Source organism: Pteropus alecto, unplaced genomic scaffold (genome assembly GCF_000325575.1).
Source record: "Pteropus alecto unplaced genomic scaffold, ASM32557v1 scaffold34, whole genome shotgun sequence".
In the NCBI taxonomy this organism is placed as follows: domain Eukaryota; kingdom Metazoa; phylum Chordata; class Mammalia; order Chiroptera; family Pteropodidae; genus Pteropus; species Pteropus alecto.
In genome coordinates this window covers 4,710,444-4,735,315 of record NW_006435763.1, presented here as the reverse complement: position 1 = coordinate 4,735,315, position 24,872 = coordinate 4,710,444, and the positions used below count along the sequence as shown (strand labels likewise).

At 47.5% G+C, this 24,872-nt stretch overlaps 1 protein-coding gene across 1 annotated transcript in view; it reads right to left on the bottom strand.

Moving 5' to 3' along the window:
• ABCC1 (ATP binding cassette subfamily C member 1) overlaps positions 1-24,872 on the bottom strand; it is an 87,075-nt gene that overhangs the window by 41,983 nt on the left and 20,220 nt on the right. The window contains exons 8-12 of the mRNA XM_025046100.1: positions 15,653-15,883; positions 14,803-14,980; positions 13,297-13,458; positions 7,088-7,180; positions 4,571-4,774 (exon numbers count right to left, since the gene is read on the bottom strand). Coding sequence (XP_024901868.1) covers positions 4,571-4,774; positions 7,088-7,180; positions 13,297-13,458; positions 14,803-14,980; positions 15,653-15,883 — 868 coding nt within the window. The remainder of the gene's footprint in view (positions 1-4,570; positions 4,775-7,087; positions 7,181-13,296; positions 13,459-14,802; positions 14,981-15,652; positions 15,884-24,872) is intronic.

The window sequence follows — 24,872 nt, the reverse complement described above, 5'->3', positions numbered from 1 at the left end:
GATAGGTGGGTAGATAAATGGGTGGGTGGGTGTGTGGGTAGGTGGGTGGGTGAATGGATGATGGATGGATGATTAACTGGGTGGGTGAGTGGGTGGCTGGGTGGCTGGGTGGCAGGGCAGGTAGATGGATTTTCCTGAAGGCAGGGGAGCATACACTCAGAGGTATCTCTTCAGCAATGGAGAAAACCAGGCCTCAGGCATCTCGCCACCAGAACATACCAGCGCCCTTGGCCCAGCTGACGGGGTGGCTGCTGGCAGCACAGGTAGAGAAAGAGCAACAACACGAGGCCCATCAGATCCATAGCTCTGGCCTCTCCGGGAAGTGGAGGTCATTCATTCATCCATCGACTACTAATTGGGCACGTACTGTGTGTCGGACACTGTGTGCCCAGAGGCGGGCGTGGAGATCCTGAGACTCACAGTCTAGTGAGAAACAGGTATTACCAGGTTCTATCGGGGGCGTCTGGAAGTGTGTTGGGGTAACTGGGGTTGTAGGCAGTAGGGAGCTGGGGTTTGCTACTCCCTCGTAATGTGTGAGGGTCAAGGAAGCGAGGAATCCTTCACAAACCACAAAGAACACCTGTCCTGCTCTAAGTGTTCACGGTGCCTCCACTATGAAACACGGCACCTGACTAAACCGTCCACACCAGCCTAACCCCTAAAATATCTGACATCTCTGTGTGGACACCAGTTCTTTCTGCCTGCCGAGGATCCATTCAATCCCCCGCTGTGGGTAACAGCACCCCAACTGTCCTTTGGGGAACTGAACCTCCCCCAACTTCAGTCTATGAGCTTCAGCCACAGATGAATCGCTCACACCCACCCCAAGCTCGCAACCCAGGCCTGGCCAATTCAAGCAGCCCATCTCCCGGGCCCCAGTGATTCAGGGATAAGCACGGAGCCAACTGCAACCAACGAGACTCAATCCCATAGGAACTAATGGGAAAAGGTGCGAGGGGCTCTCTCCTCACAGGAGTTACTGAGATGAGAGGAAGAACTATAACCACATGGTGAGCACCTGTCTGACAATGACGCCACCATTGAAAAAGCAGCGCTGAGAGACAGATCTTTGGAGCATCTAGATGCAGCCATGCCTGAAACCCTAGCCATGCTTCACACCAGCACTTTCCTAGACTGCTCAGTTTTGTGACTTGGAAATCCCTTTCTTTTTTTTTTTTTTTTTCCCACTCTAATCAATCTGAGTTAGGTTTCTGTCACTTGCAAAATAGTTCCTGCCTAATGGTTTATTCAAATATTTCATTCATTCATTCGTTCATTCGTTCAGCCTTTCTGCTACACACCCTTACTCAGTGTGCACCATTTGTTCACAAGGGCCACGCGTGATGTGGTCAGCAGGGAACCACGCAGCAGACACCCCCCATGTGGAATGGTAATTATTCTAACGAACAGAGGTACAAGGTAAGTAGAAGGCAAGAAGCTCACAAATCTTCCAAGGCAGAAAATGCTGAATACTGCCGGCTGCCTGCAGATGCTATTTTAGGAAAGTACATTAAGTGGACGTGATAAATGCCGGGCTCCGCATCCTGAGAAAACAGTCCCATTAATCCTGCCATAGGGCGTCCCCATTACTCTCCGACCTCCCCAGGCCTCTGCTTTCCATCACACCTACCGGTGGATAAACACCCCATCATCCCTGAAGCGCAGGAATCCTCCAGTGGAAAGAATACACACACATCTTCCAAGAGAACCAAGGGCTACATATTTTATCCTAATGTAGTCAGAGGCTCTGGTGTCTTGGCCAGGGCCAAGGTCCCTACTGACCTTCCAGGCTCATCTATTGCATGCCCGACAGCTCTACAAACTCCATCTTGGGAAGCCCGTCGCCCGCCCCAACACTGAGTGGCAAATTCATGGTCAAGAAAAGCCAGTCCCACTCTTAAGCATATCTGGCTTCACGGCTTCCTAAATGGAAAGAAACCAGGGCAGGAGACGAGAAGCCAAGTGCCAGCACGGTCACATGACAGGACGGAAATTCGGTTTGGTCAGAGGATCTAATGTGCGAAGCAAACAGTTACACTTCCCAAGTGTAACCCAATCCATGGATTAAACTCTGTCGCCTGCTCCCTCTGGCTGCCGAGCTTTTCCCGTTAAAAAAAAAAATGTCGATTCAAAATGCTTTGGATTTCTGTAATGATTTCCTATCACTCGTATGAAAGTAAATAAAAGAGATATATGAGTTGAATAACACCGCTGATGCACAGTCACCGTCATGCTGGTGTGTATGTAGGCTCTCTCTGGAAATACACGGAAGAAGCCGGAATGGGGAGGGGAGCTAGGTGGCCGGAGTCTGGGGAGGAAAAGAATTATTCCTTTTATTTTATGCCAATCAGTAGTTCTCAGGTAGGGGGACATTTGGCAAGGTCTGGAGGCATTTCTGAGTGTCATGACTGGGGAGGAAGAGGGAGAGGTACCACTTAGCATCTACTGAGTAGCGGCCAGGGATGCTGCTAGACACCCTACAATGCACCAGGCAGCACCCCAACCCCCAACGAAGGAACAAAGGATTATTGGACTCCAAATGTCAACAGTTGTGAGGCTGAGAAGCCCTGCTGCAGACCTTTAGGAAGAGCTTTTAATTACTTTTACCATGGGAATGCATTACAATTTAAAAATAAAATGTATCATATATACAAAAGAGAATATTTAACAGCTAGAAACACATAGAGACAGTTTAACAGTTTGGAAAAAAAATAATAAAATGAACCTCCTGTATAACCACCATCCTGTCTTATATTGTTTTTACTTTTAAAAATCAAAGACGGTCATCGAAGACCTGGAGAAAGTCGGGGAGATCAGAGTGTGAGCAAAGAAAGAGAAAGCAGAACCTTCTGGCCTAGAATGCTGGATGGAGCATTTGAGCTGGAAGGGACCTGAGGGGACACGGAGTCCCAGAACAGCTAGATGTCCCTTCTTATGCCACTCTAGTCAATTGACAGTGGTCACCCGGAGGGCTGACTGAACATAATTCAGGGGGACAAAACACCATGACTGACTATGAATATCTGATGGGAGGTGAGGGAGAGGAGGGCCCCGCAGGTGACATCGCTGTGGCCTAACCCCTTCACGTTTCATATGTGAAAACCCGGAGGCAGGAAGGTGGAACGGCCGGCTTCAGGTCACGCCCTGAGCTGGCAGCAGAATTTAGCAGATGTCCTGACTCTCAGAAGAACATTCCATTCCCCTCAGCCGAGGCTCAGCAAACTGTGGCCCATGGCCACACCTGTGTGTGTCTGGCCCGCGAGCTTAAAATGGATGTTACATTTTTAAAATAATAATAACACATACAGATTATATCAAATTCAAATTTCAGTGTCTATAAATAAATGTTTACGGTGGAAGGAGAACACAGCCACACCCATTCATTTACATATTACCTAGAGCTAAGCAGGTGTGACGGAGACCACGTGGCTCAGGACGCCTGCAATATTAGTTGGTCCCTTACAGAAAATGTTTACTTACTCCTGCTTTTTGCCAGTGCTTCTCAAACCACCTTGGGGGAAACTGCCAACATTCCGATTCCGTTTCAGCTGGCACGATCTGAAACTCATCCTTAACCATTCTTAACTGTCAACTGCACATAAAGGCTCCCAAGGTCCATCCCCATATGGTCTCTTGGTTTGGGACCACCTGTGTGGTAGGACTAGGAAATGAGTTAAGTCAGCTCTGGCACAGCCACACCCTGGACAAGCACGCTTCATTAAAACACATGAAGCAGATTCGAATGCATGAACTGAGAGGTCATATATTGTCCAGAAAAGGCTAGAACGCTACATATAGTATGACTCCATTTCAATATATTAAAAACCTTTTTAAAATAACTTTATGCATAAACATTTCTTTTTTTCTGAAAAGATATGCAAAACTGTCACTTTGGAGGAGGGGGCGGGGGGGAAAGACAATATACTTTTCATTTTATAACTTTCAACATGGTTTGATTTGATTTTTTTTTAAAAAAAAAAAAAGAATGACAAACGTGTTGGGCACCTGCTATACACACTGTCTTAGGCGTGGGATCAGCAGCGAATAGAAAAGATAAAATCTCTGCCTTCCTGAAACTGACATTCTAGTGAAGAGAGACACAATAAATTAAAGAATAAGTAAATTTTAGAGTGTGTTTGGCGCTGCCACTCAAAATGTGGTTCACGGGTCACCGCCAATCCAAGTTTGTGACCAATTAGCAATCGATGAGAAGCTGACACCATAACTCAACAATGGCACCAAGCCTCAGTTTAGCTCAGCTGACATTTTTTTTCTTAGCAAGACTTTCTCGATAGAGGAAGCAGAGAACACTGGTGAACATTCCAGGGCGAACTCCTTATCTTGTGGAGGACCTATAACAAACAGCTCCTGAACTGGCTACTTTGAAGATCCTGGACTGGAAGCTAACGAAGTGGCAATGAATAAAATAAAGGGGAGTGTGTGTGGCAGTTTTTAAAAGGAGGGATCGGAGAAGGCCTTGTTGAAGTAGTGACCTTTGAAAATTAGGTCAGAAGGAAAACAAAACGGAACATAAAATGATGCGGGCCAAGACAAATTTGGCTTCACTCACCAGGAAAGGTGTGCAGACCCAGGTGAAGGTCCCCATGGCTGCCAGGTAGGCAGACTTCTTTAGCACCTTCAGTTCCTCCTGCCTGATGGCCAACACCTTGTCTTTGAATGCCAGCTCCCAGGCATAAAGCTTTAACACTTTGATCCCATTGAGAATTTCGTTCATCAGCTTAATCCGATTGTCTTTGCTCTTCATGTGGGCCACCTTCAAAGAGAGAAGAACAATCAGCATGGCATGGGGGGTGGGGGGCGGCCCGCTCATTTCTGGCTCTGGCATCACACCATCACTCAACATCCTCATCTATTAAAAATGGCCTTCCTGAGGCTGGAACGCTGACCCTGCAATTCCCATGAACCCTGCTCTTGACCCTGAGAACACTCCAAAAGACTCTTATCAAAGGAAAAAAACTGCCTTGAATCACACTACATTAGAAGCAGAGAAACCTATCAAATTTAAAATTGAGAAATAGAGGCAAGAAAAATCCTTCAGAAGCAACCTAAGTGCCCATCGACAGACTACTGGATAAAGATGGGGGACCTATACACAATGGAATATTACTTGGCCATAAAAAGAATGGAATCTTACCATTCGTGACAACATGGATGGACTTACAGGGTATTATGCTACGTGAAATAAGTCAGAGGAAAAACAAATACCATATGATCTCACACATGGAATCTAAAGAAAATAAATCAACAAATACAACAGAAACAGACTCGTAAATACAGAGAACAAACTGATGGTTGGTTACCAGGTAGGAGGGGACAGGGAGGGGCTGAGTGAAAAAGGTGAAGGGATTAGAGGTGATGGGATTAGGAAATACAAACTGGCAGTTACAAAACAGTCACGGGGACATGAAGTACACATAGGGAATATAGTTAATAATATTGTAATAACTGCATGTGTCAGATGGGTACTAATTGGGAGATCACTTCGTGAATTATATAAATGTCTAACCACTATGCTGTACCCTGGAAACTAATATAAAATAACAAGAATGTCAACTCTAATTGAAAAATAAAAATTTAAAAAAAAAAAAAGAGAGAGAAGAAATATCTTTCGAGTGTCCAGGGACACGAGCCCACTCTGCGATCCAAACACAAGAAAGAAGACGTTGGGTTTTTCCTTCCATTTCCTGATTTTCTGTGTTGATTTTCGGCCAGTGCATGGTTGTTAAAATACTGAAATGTTTCCGTAGCAGCCAGCACTGGTACTGACTCCACGCCACACAGCTAGTAAATATTGCTGATAGCATCCTGTTCTTTCTATATGCCAGGTACTTTTCTGAGCATTTTACACGCATTTAGTCATTCGATGCTCACAAGAACCCTATCATTAAGTCCTACGGTCATTCCTGGGTCACAGATGAGGACGCTCTAAGCGACATGAAGGCAGTGACTAGTGCTGTGTCAGAGGTGGAAGCCCAACTATCGGCAGGATGAAAAGTGACACGGCCCCAAGCCCCCTTCCTTACCTGTCTTCTCCCCTCCACCCCCAGATGATGAGGCCTCGCTGCAGCAGGCCCACATCCTGGAATTCCCTTCCCCTACCGTACCGCCCGCGCGGCCAGGAGCTCTCATCTGAAACTGCACAGGCACATCCTCAATAGCCATCGACAGAGGAGCAGAGAAATAAACTCTGGCCTGTCCCTGTTATGGGCCATTAGGCAGCAATTCAAGAGCATGAAGTCAGAAAAATCCCCGAGACATGGTGCCAGATGATACAGATGATGGCATCAGACAGCTAGATAGCCCCGTCAGTGTGAAAACGGATGTGGCAACAAAGCCACGGTAAAAACACACACACACGCGCGCGCACACACACACACACACACCACACACACACACACACACCCCCCCAAACCTAACTATGCAATCAGAGCTCTACATAAATACATGGAAAGTTCTAGAAGAACTTGCTTCGATGTCTTCACCGTGGTTGAGAGGGTAGGGGACATCCTCTTATAACGTATACACTTTTGTATTATCTGAACATTTTTTTATGAGAAGGCATTCACTCTATTATTTGGGTATTTAACAACTTAAAAAATACAAAGTATCTCCGAAAATAAATAGTTTAACACTGCGCCTACCATAAGGTAACGGGGGAGAAAGTAGGGGGTGATATTTACTCAACTCTTAAAAACGCCCACGCACATAAGTGAATAAACTCCATGGGAAACAGAGAATTTCTCAGAGGCTCACAGACGTGATTTCAGTCACTAAGACTAATGCTTTCAGAAGCCGTCAACCTTGGCTGCCCAGTGTAAATCACCTGGGAAGCTCTAAAAACTCCCGATGCCCAGGCCCGCTCTCTGCCAGGCGACCCAGAACCACAGGCATGGGGCCTAGGCATCTGTTAGAGCTCCTTACAGGGCGAAGTTCCAACAAGGAGCCCAGGAAGGCTGCGGACCCCACTCCCACTCCCACTCCTGAGGAGAAGGAACTCCACGAAAACCCAGGGGGAAAGGCCTCGGGCCCAGGCCCAGCGGGGAGCCCCGTGGGGCAGACGCCTTACCTGGTAGGTCTTGGTCTTCATGGCCATTACTGCGTTGAGGGGAACCATGAAGATCATCACGGCCACCCCGGCCAGCACGGAGGGTCCCAGGTTCTAAGGAAGGAGAGAGAACAGGCCTTCACACAGGGTTTCCACCCGCTGAGGTACCCCATGCTCTCTGCCCGGTGAGTTAGGGGCAGTTCTAGTACTTATGCCCAAGGATGGGCTATTAAGAATTTCCACATTTATTCCTGAGCATCTCTCAGTGTCCCACAGCCCCTTGAAGGACATGCAGGTGCACCGTCCTTTATCTGAAACCCTTGGGACCGGGTGAGTTTTGCTCATTAGAATTTAAGAAAGGAAATAAAGTGTTGAGCAGATGAGAGTTAACACAGCTGGCCTGAAGGATTATCTGGTTTGAAGGCCAGCTTAGAAATCAGGCCCTTGGCTGGTGCCTGGGAGCTCGGACTTTGGGAGGGTTGCCACCATCCTCAGAACTGATAAGAGTGGCTCCTTGTGCCTGAACTGTTTGCACAAACCTTATGGTGTTCTGAATACTCCTTTTCCTTCTGGGAGTCTGGAAGTTTGGTATGTGGCAGAGGCTACCTGTGTGACCAGCCCCCTGAGTAAAAATCCTGGACGTGCAGTCTCTAGAGCGTCCCTGGCTGGTAACATGCCACAAAGCTGTCACAACTGGTTGCTGGGGGATATAGGGCATCCTGTGTGACTTCAGTGAAAGAAGACTCTTGGAAGTTTGTGCCTGGATTCCCTCAAAAAACTTGCCCCCTGCGTCTCATCCTGCTATAATAAATTATAGTCCTGAGTCCTCCTAGCCACTCATCTACTTGGCATGGTCTTGGGGACCCCAGTCACAGGGGTACACGCCCTTCCACTGTATTCCACCCCCACCGGGGCCTGGCACAGCACTCCGTAATCAAATGCACTGATTTTTCAGCAGCAAACTAGGTACATTCACACTGAGAGGGACAATCAAGATTACAAATGCTTCACGTCAGGTCAGCTTTTGCCACCAAATGAGTTTAGAAAAACTCTGGGTTTTCAGAGCTGTTTGACAGGGATTTGTAGATTTTTTTCTCTTATCTCCTTTGCAAGGAAGGTAACTACTGTCTCAGAGTGGTTAAGAGGCCCGAGACAAGATACACATCCATATCTTTCAAATTCCATAACTACAAAGAGACAGCTTGAGAAGCTGGCCCAGGGTGCATTACTCATTTACAAAGAGAACTACAGGGTAATGTGATTTTTTTTCCCCTTAGGCATTCAGGAAACAGAACTATTTGTCCCTTCCAAGTAGTCACCTGCAAGGCTCCAGTTGTAGTTCCAAAAAAAAAAAAAAATGCTGTTTATCCAGATGGTTTCTGTGACGTATCTGTGCCCAGTGAAGATTACTCTACCTTCAGAGCGAAAAGTGATTTCTACCAACAATCTAAACCATTCAGAATCAACTCTGACAGCAAATAATAGTAACTAAAACAAACTGAGCTCATCTGTGTACCCTGCACTGTTCCATAAACATCACCTGCATTAATTCCCTCCATTGTCCCAACATCCCTATGACAGGAGGTACCACTATCATCCCCAATTTACATAGGAGGACACTGGGGCTTAGCGACATTAAGTGACAAGGTCACAGAGCTAGTAATGGAAGAGGCAGGATTTGAATCCAGAGCCCACACTGTCATCCACTATCCTATACCATGTTCTTGATGGTCAAATAGAGAAATCCTATTGTTGGCCTGAACCTACAGCTCCCAACCATGTAGGAATTTCTCCACAATTTCTCCTGACTGTAGGTTGCCAGAGCGTGGGAGAGTGCTGTGTTATTGACATCTCGTGGGGAGAGGCCAGGGATGCTGCTAAACATCCTACAGTCAGGATAGCCCCTGACCACAGAATTATCTGACCCCAATTGTCAATAACATTCAGCAACCTTCATTGTAAACAAACTAATTTTCTTAATGGTTCATAAATCAACCCCAAAGGCAATTCTAAATGAAATGTTCTAAAAATACTTTCCCCCTGGCAGCACTTTCTGGGGAAGCGGATACCCCAAGATGACCGCCTGAAAAGACGTTTACTTTAATGTTTACATTCTGCTATTTATTTTCTAAGTTTCATTATTACACAATTTATAATCATTCGCCATCTGTTTTATAAATACACACAAAAAATGTAAACTACAGTCAACTCGACAGATAATTTGTTGTGTACTTATTATTCCCATCTGCCCACCCCGTCTCTTGGGCAACTATCAGCTTGTTCACTGTATCTGTGAGTCAGTATCTCTTTTGTTTTGTTTTTTTTTTTTTTTTTAGATTATACATATAAGTGAAATCATACAATATTCATCTTTCTCTGACTTATTTCAGTTAGCATAATACCCTCTAGGTCCGTCCAACCTGTCACCAATGGCAAGAAATCATTCTTTTTTCTTGCTGAATAATATTCCATTGTATGTATGCACCGCATTTTCTTTATCCAATCATCTACTGATGGACACTTAGGTTGCTTCCATATCTTGACTATTGTAAATATGGCTTCAAAGAACATAGAGGTGCATTTATTCTTTTTGAATTAGTGTTTTGGATTTCTTCAGAGAAGCACCCAGAAGTGAAATTGCTAGGTCATATGGTAGATCCATTTTTAATTTTTTGAGGAACCTCCACCCTATTTTCCATGGTGGCTGCACTAATTTACAATCCCAGCGACACAAGAGTTCCCTTTTCTTCACATCCTTGCCAGCATTTGTTATTTATTGACTTATCAGTGATAGCCATTCTGACAGGTGTGAGGTGACATCTCACAATGGTTTTAATTTGCATTTCTCTGATGATTAGTGATGTTAAACATCTTTCCATATGTCTGTAGATCTGTATGTTCTCTTTGGAGAAATTTCTCTTCGGGTCCTTTGTCCATTTTTCAATTGGATTGTTTGTTTGTTTGGTGTTAATTTGTATGAGTTTCCTCATATATTTTGGATACTGACTTTTCATTGGATGAAACATTTGTGAATATCTTCTCCAATTCAGTAGGTTGTCTTTTCGTTTTATTAATGGTTTCCTTCACTGCACAAAAATTTTTAGCTTGATATAGTCCCATTTGTTAATTTTTTCTTTTGTTGCCCTCGCCCAAGGAGACCGATCCAAAAAGATAATGTTAAAAGCGACGTCAAAGAGTTTTTGCATCTATGTTCATCAAGGATACTATTCTGAAATTTTCTACTTTCCTAACAGCTTTGTCTGGTTTTGGTCTCAGAATAATTCCGGCTTCATGGAATGAAACGGGAAGTGTTCCTTCCGCTTTTATTTTTTGAAATAGTGTTAAAAGGACAGGTACTAATTCTTCTTTAAATGTTTGGTAGAATTCACCTGCGAAGCCGCCAGGTCCTAGACTTTTATTCATTGGGAATTTTTTGATTACTGCTTCGATTTCATTGCTAGTAATCAGTCTGTTTAGATTTTGTATTTCTTCCTGGTTCAGTCTTAAAAAGTTATGTATTTCTAGAAATATTCCTTTTTTCTAGGTTGTCAAATTTGTTGGCGTATAATGTTTATAGTATTCTTTAATGATTCTTTGTATTTCTGTGGTATCAGTTGTAACTTATCTTTCATTGATCATTTTATTTATTTGGGCCCACTCTCCTTTTTCTTGATGTGTTTGGCTACGGGTTTATCAATTTCATTTATCTTTTCAAAGAACCAGTTCTTAGCTTTCCTGAGATTTTCCACTGATTTTTGATTTCGATTGATTTCTACCCTGATCTCAACTAGTCCCTTCCATTTACTTTGGGTTTTGCTTGTCCCTTTTCTAGTTCCTTTAAGTGTAGAGTTAGACAGTTTATTTGGGATTTTTCTTGTTTGTTGGGGTAGGCCTATATAGCTACGAATTTCCCTCTTAGAATTGCTTTTGATGCATTCTGTAAATTTTTAAAAGTTGTATATTCATTTTAATTTGTTTCGACATAGTTTTCAATTTCTTGTTTTATTTCCTCTTTGACCTATTGGCTATTTAGGAGCGTGTTCCTTAGTCTCCACGTAGTTGTGTTTTGTCCAGTTTTCTTCCTAGAGTAGATTTCTATTTTTACGCCATTGTGGTTGGAATAGATACTTGATATTAACTCCATTTTCTTGAATTTATTGAGGCTTGTTGTGCGGCCTAATGTATGTGATCTATCTTGGAGAATGTTCCATATGCACTTGAAAGAAAATGTGTATTCTATAGTTTGGGGATGAAATGTTCTATAAATGTCTATTAAGTTGATCTGGTCTAATGTGGAATGCAAGGCCATTATTTCTCTGTTAATTTTCTGTCTGGATGCTCTATCTATTGATGTGAGTGGGGTATTAAAATCCCCTATTATTATATTACTGTGGAATTCTTCCTTTATGTCCATTAATAACTGCTTTATACATTTAGGTGCTCCTATGTTGGGTGCATATTTACAATTGGATTAACCCCTTTATAATTAATATCCTTGTATTTTTTTACGTTTGTTTTAAAGTCTATTTTGTCTGATATGAATATTGCTACCCCAGCTTTCTTTTAGTTTCTATTTGCATGGAATATCTTTTTCCATCCCTTCACTTTCGGTCTGTATGTGTACTGCTGCTCTTATAAGCAGCAAGCATATAGATGGGTCATGTTTTAAAATCCATTCAAGCCACCCTATGTCTTTACATTGGTGCATTTAATCCATTTACCTTTGAAGTAATTATTGATAAGTATGTACTTACTGCCATTTCGTTAATTGTTTTTTGGTTGTTTTTTTTATAGTTCTCCTGTGTTCTTTCTTCTTCTCTTGAGGTTTGCTCTTGTTCTTCAGTATTTTGTTTGGGTTCCTTTCTCTGTGTTCTTTGTATATCTTGTGTTGGTTTTGGTTTTGTAGTTACTGTGAAGTTTATGAATATCATTCTTTATAGCAGTTCATTTTAAGCTAATATATGTTGAAGTTTGAATACATTTTATAAGGATTACATTTTTACTCCTCATTCCACACTTCGTTATTTATGTCACGTTTTAGATTTTTTTGAGTTGCGCATCTCCTAATTACTTATTGTAGCTTTAGTTTGATGCTTTTTTCTTTTGATTTCTATAGTAGCTTTTTAAATGTCTGATTCACTGTATTTATTAAATATTTGGCTTTACCTGTGAGATTTTTTTTTCCTTTCTCATATTTTCTTATTTCTGGTTATGACTTTTCTTTTCTGCTTAAAGACCCTTCAATATTTCCTGTAAAACTGGTTTAATGATGATGAACCATTGCTTGCCCAGGAAACTCTTTATCTCCTTTAATTCTGGATAAGCTTACTGGGTAAATGATTCTAGGTTGTAGATTCCTGTCTTTCAACACGGTTGAGATATCCTGCCACTCCCTTCTGGCCTGTGAAGTTGCTAATGAGAAATCAGCTGATAGCCTTGTGGGGTTTCCTTTGCACGTAACTCTTGCTTTCTTCGAGATTGTCTCTTTAGCCTGACCTTTTGGCATTTCAATTATATCTTAATGTGGGTCTCTTTGGGTTCACCTTGCTTGGAACTCTCTGTACTTCCTGGTCCTGGATGTCTATTTCTCTTCCCAGGTTAGGAAAACTTTCAGCCATTATTTCTTTAAATAAACTTTTGTTCTTTTCTTTATTTCTTCTCCTTCTATAATCCCTGGAATGCAAATGTTTGAGCACTTGATGTTATGTCCCTTAGACTAGCCTTGTTTTTCTTCCATTCTTTTCTTGTTGTTGTTGCTGTTCTGACCGGTTGCTTTTTCCGCCAGTCTGTCTTCCTGGTCACTGAGCCGTTCTTCTGTGTTCAGAATCCTCCTATGCCACGTCCACCTCATAGATTTCTACCCCTTGCAACCAAGAGAATCTTGACCAGCATAATTCAGGACTAGTGAATAAATGAGCTCTGTTAGTGTGCGGGAGGCTACAGTGGGAGAAATATGATGTGTATGTTGTAAGGTTGTTAACTACGTGTGCTGTCAAAAAAAAAAGACAAATGCAAACAAATATCATGCCACCAAAGAGAATATAAACCCAACAACTGAAGACTAAAATATCCAGGAATTAGCTGACAGGCCAGAAGATAAAATGTAAGTGACAGCAAGAAATACCAGTGACTTATAGAGGTTCTAATCATCGACACCCTCTCTCTCGCGCCCACCGACTACACATAAGGGTCCCTCCCTACACACGATGGGAATGACATCAAACACACACCAGCCACAGGAAGTAGAGCGCAAGGATGACTTGCAGAGGGGCTGACCAGATCATGTTAATGTACGTGGTGAGATCCATGAACCTCTGGGCGTCCACAGACATGAGGTTGACAATCTCCCCGACCGTCGAGGACTTCCTGGCGGAATTGGTGATCACTAGAGCCTGTGGGACAAAGGAGAGGGAAGGAGGGTGAGTGTGGCAGGCAAGGAGCCCTGGACTCTGCCTCTAGGCCTGGGTGGAAGAAGAAGCCTGCTCAAGGAGGGAAAGGCTGCTGCTCGTTCCTCCTCCCCTCCTGACCGGTCTGCCTGCATCGTCTCATCACAAAGCCCTCGCTCATATCAGCGGCACTCACTGCCTCCCCACCGAGCTCTTCAATACGGAAGGGACCTCAGAGGTCACCTACACCTGGGCTTCTCACACTTTAGTGTGCACACACCTTACCTGGGACATCTGTTACCATCCAGGCTCTGATTCAGCAGGTCTGGGTGGGGCCTGAGACTCTGCATTCCTAACAGGCACCCAAGTGATGCTGTTGCTGCTGGTACCCAGACACACTGAAGGACCAAAGTCTAGGCCAGGGTCTCTCAACCCTGGCATTCCTGACTCCGAGGGTGGATCATTCTTGGTGGGGCTGTCCTGTGAACTGCAGGATGTTAAGCAGCAAACCTGGCCTCTCCCCACTAGGTTCTCCCATCCCCAGTTATGCCAACCAAAAATATCTCCAGATATGGCCAACCATCCCCCGAGGGACAAAATCGCCCTGGTTCTCAAATGTGGTTTCATACTATTACCTGGGGGCTTTTAGAAAAACTATCACCTGGGTCTCACCCTCAGAGGCCCTGGTTTAGTGGGCTGGGGCACAGTCTGGCACCGGAAGCATCTAAAGCTCTTCAGGTGAGTCTAACTTGCAGACAGGACTGAGAACTAGTCCATCTTTCCCGAACACCTGCTAGACCGTCTCTTCCCAGCTCCTGGGACCCAAACGTGTCCTTGCCCCAGAGGCGAAGGAACAAAGGAAGCAAGCAGACAATCCAGTTCCTTTAAAGGTGTTTGTGCACAAATGCCTGCTAAGTATTCTGTCACCTAGGGAAGGGACCATCTGCTCAGTTCCAGTGGAGAGCTACAAGAAGCTCAAACACAGAATGTGCAGAGCAGAGCCAAGGACTTGCACTTGGATGTCCCCAAATCAAGTACCACCTAAGAAACCCAGTTAACCACAGATGACACGGGTCTCATGGACATCCCAGAGGCTCGCCCCTGAAATCGGCTTGGCTGAGGCCTAACGCCTAACGGGCCATCCTTGCCATCCACAGTCATTTAGTCCGCCCTCGTGCTGCTGCTCCAGAAGCTGGGCTGGAAGCCCCTGCCGTGGTCCCGACCCACCCAGCCAAGTCCCTACAGATTCTGGGGCTGCAGCAGGAGACGTCGAAGTCGACGTCGTCGAGACATCAACCTGGAGACCTCGTGCCTGCAGGCCGGCCCCACCCACCTGCCCGCCCCACCCACCTTCCGGTAGACGGCCCCGACCACGGCCGTCTTGATCCTCATGCCGCTGACGAAGCAGATGTGGAAGTACTGGTGCAGCAGGAGGGTCTGCAGACAAGCGCTGACGAACAGGAGCGCGGTGTAGAAGTAGCCCTGCCAGCTCGGGGCCTTCTTGTCGTTCACGAAGTTGATGAGCAATCTGCGAAGGAGCAAGGACAGAGCCCAGCCTGACGCGACCGTGACGCATGCGCGGAGGGAAGAGGCCTTTGGTTTCGGCGTTCTGACTCTCTCCCAAGCCAGGCAGGCGTCAGTGCTTCGATTTCAGAGATGGAAAGCCAAACCCGTGGTGGTGGGTGGTGGTCGGCCTGCGCTGTCGCCCAACCCACTCCTGCATGACAAGGTGCCTCTGCCTTGGGCTTCTTGACTCGCAGGTGACGGCTCCAGCTCGTCACCTGCGAGTCGCCCAAAGGTGACCAAATACAGAGCATCACGGATGGAGTAGGAAAGATTAGAGAATAAATGCGTGGCCCCCAAGAGACACAGAGGGAGTGACAGAGAAACGGAGGAGAGAGGGAGGGAGCGAGGGAGGGAAACGGAGAGAGGAGAGGTGACCTCGGTTCTGACTTTCGGTTTTGGGTGGCAGTTCCCACGCGATCTGGGCTCTATCTTTCCCCTTGTGGCTTCAGGGGAGCCTAGCAGGTTTCTGCAACTTGCAACCAAAGTGGCCTTAAATTAAGATGCTATCCAGGCAAAGCAGGCAGAAGGGAAGCCCCCTGCGCGAGCCACATGACCCCGCGGGAGAGTTCAGAGCATCGCAAGGCAAATGCCGAGGACGTGCAACGTGGCCCCCCTGGGAGAGAGGAGGTCTTACTTCAGGATCTCCGGTCCAGTAAACATCATCAGGTCGTGCAGGGCCTTGAACAGGAAGCTCATGAGGAAGTGGGGCCCGAAGGTTTTGTAGAGCACCTTGAACAGGGAGGGCTCCCGCTCTTTCTGGGAGGATTTAACAATCAAAGCCTCCTCCTCCTCGTTCACGTCCACCTTGGAGCTTCTTTCTGGCTTGGCAGGCTCCCTGGAGGTGTACACGACCTTTGCCCGCTGCCTGGAACACAAGGAGCGTGGAGCCACCGTGGGGTCAAAACTGAGCCCGCCAGCTTGGGGTGGGGGGAGGACCCCACCCTCCAGGGAGGCCCAGTCAAAGAAAACCAGTCACTGCAGAGGTGGCTTAGCACAGTGGTTTATAAACGTGACTGGGGATCCTGGCTTCACCCACAGGCCAGCTTGTGACTTCAGGCAAGTTCCTTAACCTCTCTAAGCCTTAGATTCCTCCTCTGTAAAATGGAGATAAAAGTAGGACCTACCTTATAGGGCTGTTGTGAAAATTAAACGAGGTGACATATATGAACACAGAAAAGTGCCAGCCCCAGGCTGATCTGCACATTCAAGGCCATTGCTGTCAGAACCCCGGCTGGCTTCTGTGTAGAAACTGATAAGCTGACTCTAAATGTACTGTGGAAACTCAAGGGACCCAGAATAGCCAAAACAATCTTGAAAAAGAAAAACAAAGTTGAAAGAGTCACACTTCCCGATTTGAAAACTTACTGTGAAACAACTGTAATCAAGATAAGCATAAGGATAGGTGTATATAGAGAGGAAACAGAATTAAGAATTCATAAATAAACCCAAATGTTTGTTGAGAAGGGTGTCAAGAGCATTCAATGGGAAAAGAATAGTCTTTTTCTATAAACAGTGCTAGAAACTAGATAGCTACAGGCAAAAAAAAAAAAATGAAGCTGGACCCTAACTTCACACCAAATACAAAAGTTAACTTGAAATGGATCGAAGACATAAACAGAGCTAAAACTGTACAGTTCTTAGAAGGCAATATAGGAGTAAATCTTTATGATCTTGGATTTAGTGATAGATTCCAAGATATGACACCAAAAGCACAAGCAACAACAAAAATAGATAAATTGGACTTCATCAAAATAAAAAATATCTGTACTTCAAAGGACACTATCAAGAAAGTGAAAAAATATTTGCAAATCAAAAGTCTGATAAGGGACTTGTCACTAGAGCATATAAGGAACGCTTCCAACTCAGTAAGAAAAAGACCCAATTTGAAAAAGGGGCAAAAGGAATATGCAAATGGCCAGTAAGCACACGAAATGTTGCTTAATCATTAGTTGTCAGGGAAATGGAAATCAAAACCACCATGAGATATTACTTCACGTCCGCCACAATTGTTATCATCGGAAAGTCAGATAATAACAAGTATTTGCAGGGATGTGGAGAAATTGGAACCCTGTGGCGGCCCCTCCCTCTCAGAATAGGATATTGCAGAAATGACAGCGTGTCACTTCCAAGATTAGGTCATAGATCACACTGTGGCTTGCATCATGCCCTTTCTTGGGTCTCTGGGTAAAGCCAACTAACTGCCATGTCATGAGGACACTCAATGAGCCCTGCAGGAGAAGCGCCCCCTGGTAGGACCTGGACAGTAGCCAGGACAGTAGCCTGCCAACCACGTGCAAGCTGGAAGCAGATCCTGTAGCCCCAGCTGAGCCTTCGGATGACTGCGGCCCCGGCTGTCAACTTGACCGCAACCTCGTGAGAGACCTTGAGCTAAGACCACCCAGCGAGGCCCCTCCTGGGCCCCTGACCCACAGATACTGGGTGCGACAGTAAATGGTCACTGTTATTTTAAGATGCTAGGCTTCAGGGTAATTTGTCACAACAGATACACACCCCCTAACTCCCTTCTGCCAAGATGCTGTCAAGGAAACACCCCTAAATGGCCAAACGTGGCTCCACCACTGAAATTACATGCCCAGGCTTCTTCCCCACCCAAACCCAACATTTACAACTTGAAAAACAATCCTTCCACAGCATCCGTTCACTGAACAGCATTCGATTTCAGGGGAGTCTTACTTGTCACATCTATGCCACATGAGACCTTCTGGACCACCTGAAACCCTCCTGGAGATGACAGCCTTCCAACCCACCTTGGCTCGCTCCTCTATCCTGACTCGGGCACTGGCCTAGGCTCCGTCAAGTCCTTATCTGTCCCTTCGGTGCTCCCTGCCCCAGGAAAGGACCAGAAACACAGGAACCATCTGTGACTCCCTCCTTCGTGCTCCCTACGTCTGATAAGGTACGTGTCCAACCCACTTCTGTGGTGTGTGTGGTCATCCAGCTCCACAGCCTCCAACCCGTGCAAGTGGCCTGGCCACCTGGACCTCCTCACCACTCCCCCTCCGTCTTCTGTTCTTGTCCCCTTATGACCGATTCCCCGTGAAGCGGCCAGTGAGATCGTCCCCAAAACACATCATTCTCCTCCTTCGACTCCACCGATGGCTTCCCACTGCATCCGGAATATCTGAACTGTGGGTGAAGCTTGACAACTTCCCTGAGCCATAGCAGCTGTAACAAACTATCACTAACGTAGTAGCCTAAGACCACACAAATTTAGTGCCTCATCGTTCCAGAAACCTAGAGTGGGCCCACAGGGCTGCGTTCCTTCCGGAGGTGCTTGGGGAGAACCTGTTTCCTTGTCTTTTCCAGCTTCCAGAAGCCGCCTGCATTCCTAGGCTCGAACCTTTTTCCTCCATCTTCAAAACTAGCAGCACAGCATCTCCCCTCTCTCTCTGATCTCCTGGTCCCCTCTTATGAGGACACCTGTGACTATCTGGCCCACCCCAATACTATACAACGGTCTCCCTGTCTCAAAATCCTTCACTTGTTCACATCTGCCAAGTCCCGCTGCCGTGTAAAGCAACAACACATTCACAGGTTCTGGGGACCAGGGCATGGACATCCCTGGGGAGAAGGGGCCTTATTCCCCCCATGCCCACAGGGTGATTGCTGTTCTTCGTGTCATCAGCAAGAACCAGGTAAGGTCCTTCCCTGCTCGCTTTCCTGGCTTCTCCTGAAGCTGGGTTTCCGGCTGCAGTTTCTGGTGTGGGTTCTTTCAGCACACACGCATGCCTTCCTGGCGAGGGGGGCGAGAAGGCGGGCAGAGGGGATGGGAGCGGCTCGGCCCGCCCCTGCTCATTCTCTGCACCACTTCTCAAGCTGGGCCCTGGCCCTGGGCCTGCATGGCCTGGCTGACCCAGGGCTGTTTTCAGTGGCCAGGAGACAGGCTGCCAAAGAGCTGGGGAGAAGGTCTCGGCAGGCAGGGAGGAGGAAGGCTCAGGCCTGGGTGGAAGAGGTCAAGGAGAGTAGAAGGGACCGGCTAAGGCCCAGTCAGGGCAGAAAAACACCCAGAGAACAAGAGGCCTACACGTGAGGGAGGGGCTCCCACAGGCAAGAGGGAGGTGCTCCCACAGGCAAGAGAAAGCAAACAGGGCATCTGCGGGGTCCGGCTGGGAGGGGAATGGAAAATTGGAGGAGGAAGGTCTGAGTCAGGAGAACACTGCCCAGAACAGAGGAACAGAAAGGAGTGAAGATGCTGGACCTGGGAAGAAAACAGGACTCGCTCTCTTGGCTGGATTGCGATGTGGGCTGAGGTGCCCATCGTCAACCAAACTGAACACTCGCTCCGGTCCCGGCACCAGGAGGGCCTCACCATCAGGGAGCCCAGTGCGAGACATGAATCAGCAAACACGACTTCACAAGCCTGTGTGAGGGGCACTATCCCAGGGGCTTCCTGAAAGAGGTGACGTCCAAGCCAAGACCTGCAGGATGAAGGAACGGGTCCAGCTGGGAGGGAAAGGGTGCCACAGGCAGAGCGGGGGGGGCGGGGAGGGAGGGGTTGATGAGCACGGCCTGGAGCTAAGGATTTTGAAAAAGGTTTGAGGCAGCCCTTCCAAGAACCACAAGAACTTCAGGGCAGCCAGGGCAGGGATGGGAGAGCCGACTGAGAAGGCCTTGGACCCACCGAAACGTAGTGAGGAGCCACTGACGGCTTCGTCATTTACTAAAAAAGATTTTCCCCTGTTGGCAAAGGCAAAGTCTCAAACTTAGAAAGGTCTTAGCTTGATTAAAATTCCGCATTATCCGAATATACTCTGAGCAAGGTCTTTGGCCCTAATACCCGTAACACAGAAGGGCAGATTTGATCGGCAATCACGGAGAATGGAGTTGATAAACTTAATGCACATCTCCACTCTTCTTAGAGCTCCCAGTACACAGGACGACAGTTTGGGACACCACGGAAAAGCACAACAACCCTTGGAAAGTACAGCCCTGGCAGGGTTGAAAATGTGTTGCTTACACATGAAAATGACTCAAGACGATCTTCCTTTTTGTGTTGTTTTGTTGTCTGAGTGCTTTTGCTTCCTCAAAAACAGAGGCTTCTCAAGGTGGGGGGGTGCGGGGGCGTTGTTTTTGCAAATTGGTTCTCCGATTGTCATAATGACTGGGACAGACACCGGACCTTCCATTAGGCACAGAATGGGTCCCAAAGGAAGAAAGTCCCGCCAGGCACCCCTGTAGGTGAAAAGCCTGCCTAAAATTATCTAAGTCTAGAATCCAACTCCATCTTCCGCCATAAACCGGTACGCAGTGTGTGTTTTCCTTCTGCAAGTTTAAATAGGCCTCAAATTCTTTTCAGGAAGGCAGTGATTGTGTAAGTTAAAGACAGACTGTATTTTTGTTAGGAATCTTGCCAAGCGTTGGTGGCCACTTTGCAAAACCTGGTCTGCGAGGGCGACGATGGTTCTGGTCTCCAGAACCACACGGGCCGGGTCAGTCGGGATGTGCAGCTGTCACAGACCATTCTCCACTCAGAAACCAGCAGTGACCCTTCACTCTGCATCCTCTAAAGTCTCCTGAGGACATTCTGTTGAGTCTTTAAATGAGACACGTGGTGGGTTATTGTCACGTATTGGCTTCCGTAAAGTTGAGGAACAGAGTGACGAAATAAAAGGGAGCCACTGCGGTCAAGCCGCTAAATCCCGAACATTTAGGCCTGAGGGGACAAGTCTGTTCTTGCTTGAACTAGCCTGGAACTTAAACTGTTGAACTTCCCAGTTCTCACCAGTACCTGGATATACATCAGGCCTCCAGGTAACTAACCCTCGGGTGACCCGCTGAAGGACTAAGGAAAGAGAGTTCACTATCCAGACCATGTGACATCCAGGATCCCCACCACCGGTCATCTACGGGGTAAGCATCTCAGACCAATCCGGGGGGCTAAGGACGCAGGACACATTCTTCTCGAGAATGTACTGTTTACCATATGAACTCGGCTTTTCTCTCTTCTCCGGAACACTTGAAACCGAGGGTCCATATGACTTCAATTAAATTGAGTTTTAAAGCCTCGCTCTAGAAATCCTATTGATACCTACCCCTCAGAGACCCGCTGCTCCCCCCATAATCAGCCCCAAGGCAGCAGAAGACGGCAGCCAGGACCTAACGGTCACAGGTCCGGACCTCTGGCAGGATAAAGATAACGTCTTGACCTATAATTTATGTTTTAACTCCTGAGCCCTGAGGGAAAATGACCGGCTGGTTACTCTCCCATGAGACCAGACAGAGGGACGCCAGAGCAGACCTCAGGACTGTCCTCCAGACCTGCAGAAGGGATTTATTACCCTCCCTTCACCTCCGACCAACCCCTAACCTGCGACGTCTTGTGATTTTGCCCCATAGAATCTGTAACCGACACGCCATAGGGGAGTCGGGTCTCAAGCACTGGCTCCCTGTCTCAGGATCGGCCAGGTCAGTATTAAACCATTTTTCTTCCTGTACTGCAAACTCCTTCATTTCTTTGGGCCAGTGCATGCAGGCAGACAGACTCAAGAACACTGGGATCTTGGTAACACAGTCTGGGGTAGTGCCTCGTGTTTCTGGCAGACCCGAAGACCCCTTAATAAATCTTTATCGTTTATTTCTAGCCAAAGCTTCCAGACTCTGAGTTCATTCAACGAAGCCCAATAAAGGAGATGTTAATGAAATCTCTGTCTTCGAGGGGACCATGAGCCCGAAAGGATGAAAACCAATGTTTAACGTGCCTATTTCGGAGGGTTTTGTTTTCTTTGGGTTTTTGTGTGTTTGTCTGCTGTTGGCCATCCTTTATGAAATAGAGACAGTCAAGGAAAACAGTCATCCTTTCTTTAAATGCTTTTTAAAAATATATAGCTTTACTGAGGTATAACTGATATACAATCAGCTGCATGTATTTAAACGGTACAGCGTGATGGGTTTTGATACATGGATACGCCTGCGAAACCCCCCGGGAAAGTGAGGTCATGAACACGCCCTCACCCCACAGGTCTGTCTTGCCCCTGTGTAGCCTCCCCCCACCGCCCCTATGCCGCGTCCCTGATCTGGGCAGCCACTGATCTGGTTTGTTACCAACAGAACCATTTTCGTCTTCCAGAATCGCACATGAGGGAACCGTCTAGTATGTGCTCTTGCCTGGCTTCTTTCACTCGGCATAATTATGCTGAGATTTTTCCATGTTCTCAAGCGTGTCCATAGAGAATTCTTCCCTATGGCTTAGAAGTAATCCCTTGTTTGGCTACACCACGATTTGTACGTCTGTTCACTTGTTAATGGGTCTTTGGTCTCCTTCCAGCTTTGGCCATCGCAGACAAAGCTGTTACGAACATTCCCATACAAGCCTTTTGTGAACGCCTGTCTCCGGTTCCCTAGAAGTAGACTGCTGGTGGTATAATGACTGTTTAACTTTTTAAAAGACTGCCAAACTCTTTTCCAGAGCCCCTGAACCATTTCACAGTCATGCCAGCAGGAACCACAGTCCAAAATGGCCTTAACCTACGAGAGGCCGAAAGTCGACATTTCTACCCCATTTTGTTAAACTCGAAACCATGTGATACAAACCAATGAAGCACTGGATTTTAAATCCCAAAGGCAGAGGCTGGGTGGGGAGGGAAGGCAGCTCAGACCTGACATTTGAGAGGAGTCCATCACGGCTGAAGAGAGGAACTGGAAGGGGTGGGAGGTCGAGACCTGAGGCCAAGAAGCGAAGCCAGACCCCCCTGCCTGGGCTGCTGTCACCTGCTTCCCAGAAGGCAAAGGACACCCAGCAGCCCAGGGCTGGCGCGGGCTGCACTCGTTCTCCAGCTAACTGAAGAGGCCTCCCTGCAGGGGGCCATGCCAAGAAATCCCAGCCGAGAACAGGACCCCCCCCCTCATCCCGCCGCACCCACAGGGGCTACAGGTGCCAGATCTGGCTTCTGCCCCTGGGAACAGCATCCCTCAAGGCAGTGAACCCCCAAGCTGGGAATGCCTGCAGGCCGAGGTATTAATGAACTCAGCGCCCCTCGGGGGCGGGTGAGGGGGGCGCCGATGTTTGAGCCTAAATAGCCAGATATCACTGTGCCTTCCCAGGCAAGATGGGAGCACCCGGCCTGGTGACTAAAAACAACTTGTACAACATTACGTGCCAGAGTTTACCCGAGACTGTGACATGCCTTATCAGATGATGTTTATCTTGCTGAATTCTCAGAAAGCCTTGAGTAGAAAACAAAGTCTGCAGGCCACGGAGGGACTTGACGGGCAGCCGTCACCTGGGTCTTCCTGCCTTCACTCTCACCCCGTGACCCGCCTTCCCCAGGGCAGCCCAGGACGGAACTCAGGCCATGCCGCTGCCCGACGTGAGACCCACCTCGCTCCTCCCGCCGCAGGGAGCAGACCCTAACTCGCTCCCACGGCCTGGGAGACCCCTGCAAACACTCCTCCTCCTTTATCCTCTGACTGGAAAGCCCTTTGCCCACATATGCCCATGGCTCATCCTTCCTTCAATACGAATCTCCACTCAAATCTCTGAGGCCACCCCTGACCACCGTATCTACATCTGCTCCCCCAGGCACTCCTGCCCTAACTTCCTCATTTTAATCTCGTGGTAACACTCGACACTCTCCAAAGTTACTTGTCAATGTGTGCTTGACTCTCAACATCCTGCCTGTCTCCCATCTAGGACCGAAGTCTGCACCCCTAGGGCCCAAACAGTGCTGGGCTCGACTGTGGCAGGCAACTGTTTCGGCTGACTGAACCGACTAAGGGCCAGGCTGGCGACAGAGCTTCTTGTTCAAACCTGGTCCTTTTATAAGGAGCCTTGTTGCCGGCCTCTCCCCCACCATCTCCAGCAACCTGTTCACTAGGGAGCCCCAGGGATACAAAGGTGGGCATTACCTGCCACCCACCGTGGGAAGAAGGCGGAGCCAAGCAGCCCGTGAGGCTTGGGTAACGAGGAATGGGGAAACCCAAGCTGAGAACGCGCCTGCTCATAAAGGAGGATGCTGCAGGCCAGGCTCACGGGAACGGGGACCCCCGCCTGGGCCTGAGAACCTCCAGCTGGGTCACGGCCACTGGACTCAGCCAGAGCCATAGGTGCACACGACGCCAGCCCTCTCCTCGCCATGCTCGGCCACGGACGCTCAAGTTCAATCCATCTTCCAGAGACAACTTCTGTGTCCAGGGCCACCCTGAATGAGCCACCAGCAGGGAGTCACGAGGTCCTCTGCTAACGTCCTAATTTGGGACAGCGGCACAGATGTCCAAATCCTCTTCCACCGCCTGTAAACTGGGTGTTCTTGCAATGGGGTGAGCAATCGGACCTCAGGTCTGGGGTTTCTCTCCTGGAAGGCCAACAGGCCTGTGGGGAATCCACGACACCAGGCCAGCCACATCGTGAGCCGGCTCACAAAGGTGAATAACAGGCACATCCCGACACGATGACGGGGAATAACAGCCACTCTCTGCTCTGCCCCTACAGCCGCCACCCACTGCCCCCAAGTCACTCATGATTTCTCATCTGGCTCCTATGAACAGAGGATGTACCTTAAGTCAGTGGCATGTCCTAGTTTAACTGGCAGCCCTTTTTCTTTCTCATCGGTACATGAAATAAAGATGCATCATCATACAACTGATGATGTCTTAGAGTTGACGAAATACGGTGTGTGCTAGGGAAGCCCTGGCCTGATTCTCAAATAACTCAAAGACAGAGACTGCACGGTGGCATGGGGCTCATATGAAATCCAGGACACCAAGAGTGACCTCTGATGGAAACGGTGGACTCGCGGTGATCATGACGTTTCAAGTCGGTTCTCTGATTTCAACAAATGTGCCCCTCCGTACCTTCTGCTCGGGGTTGCCGTGAACCTAAAACCTCTCTAAAAACC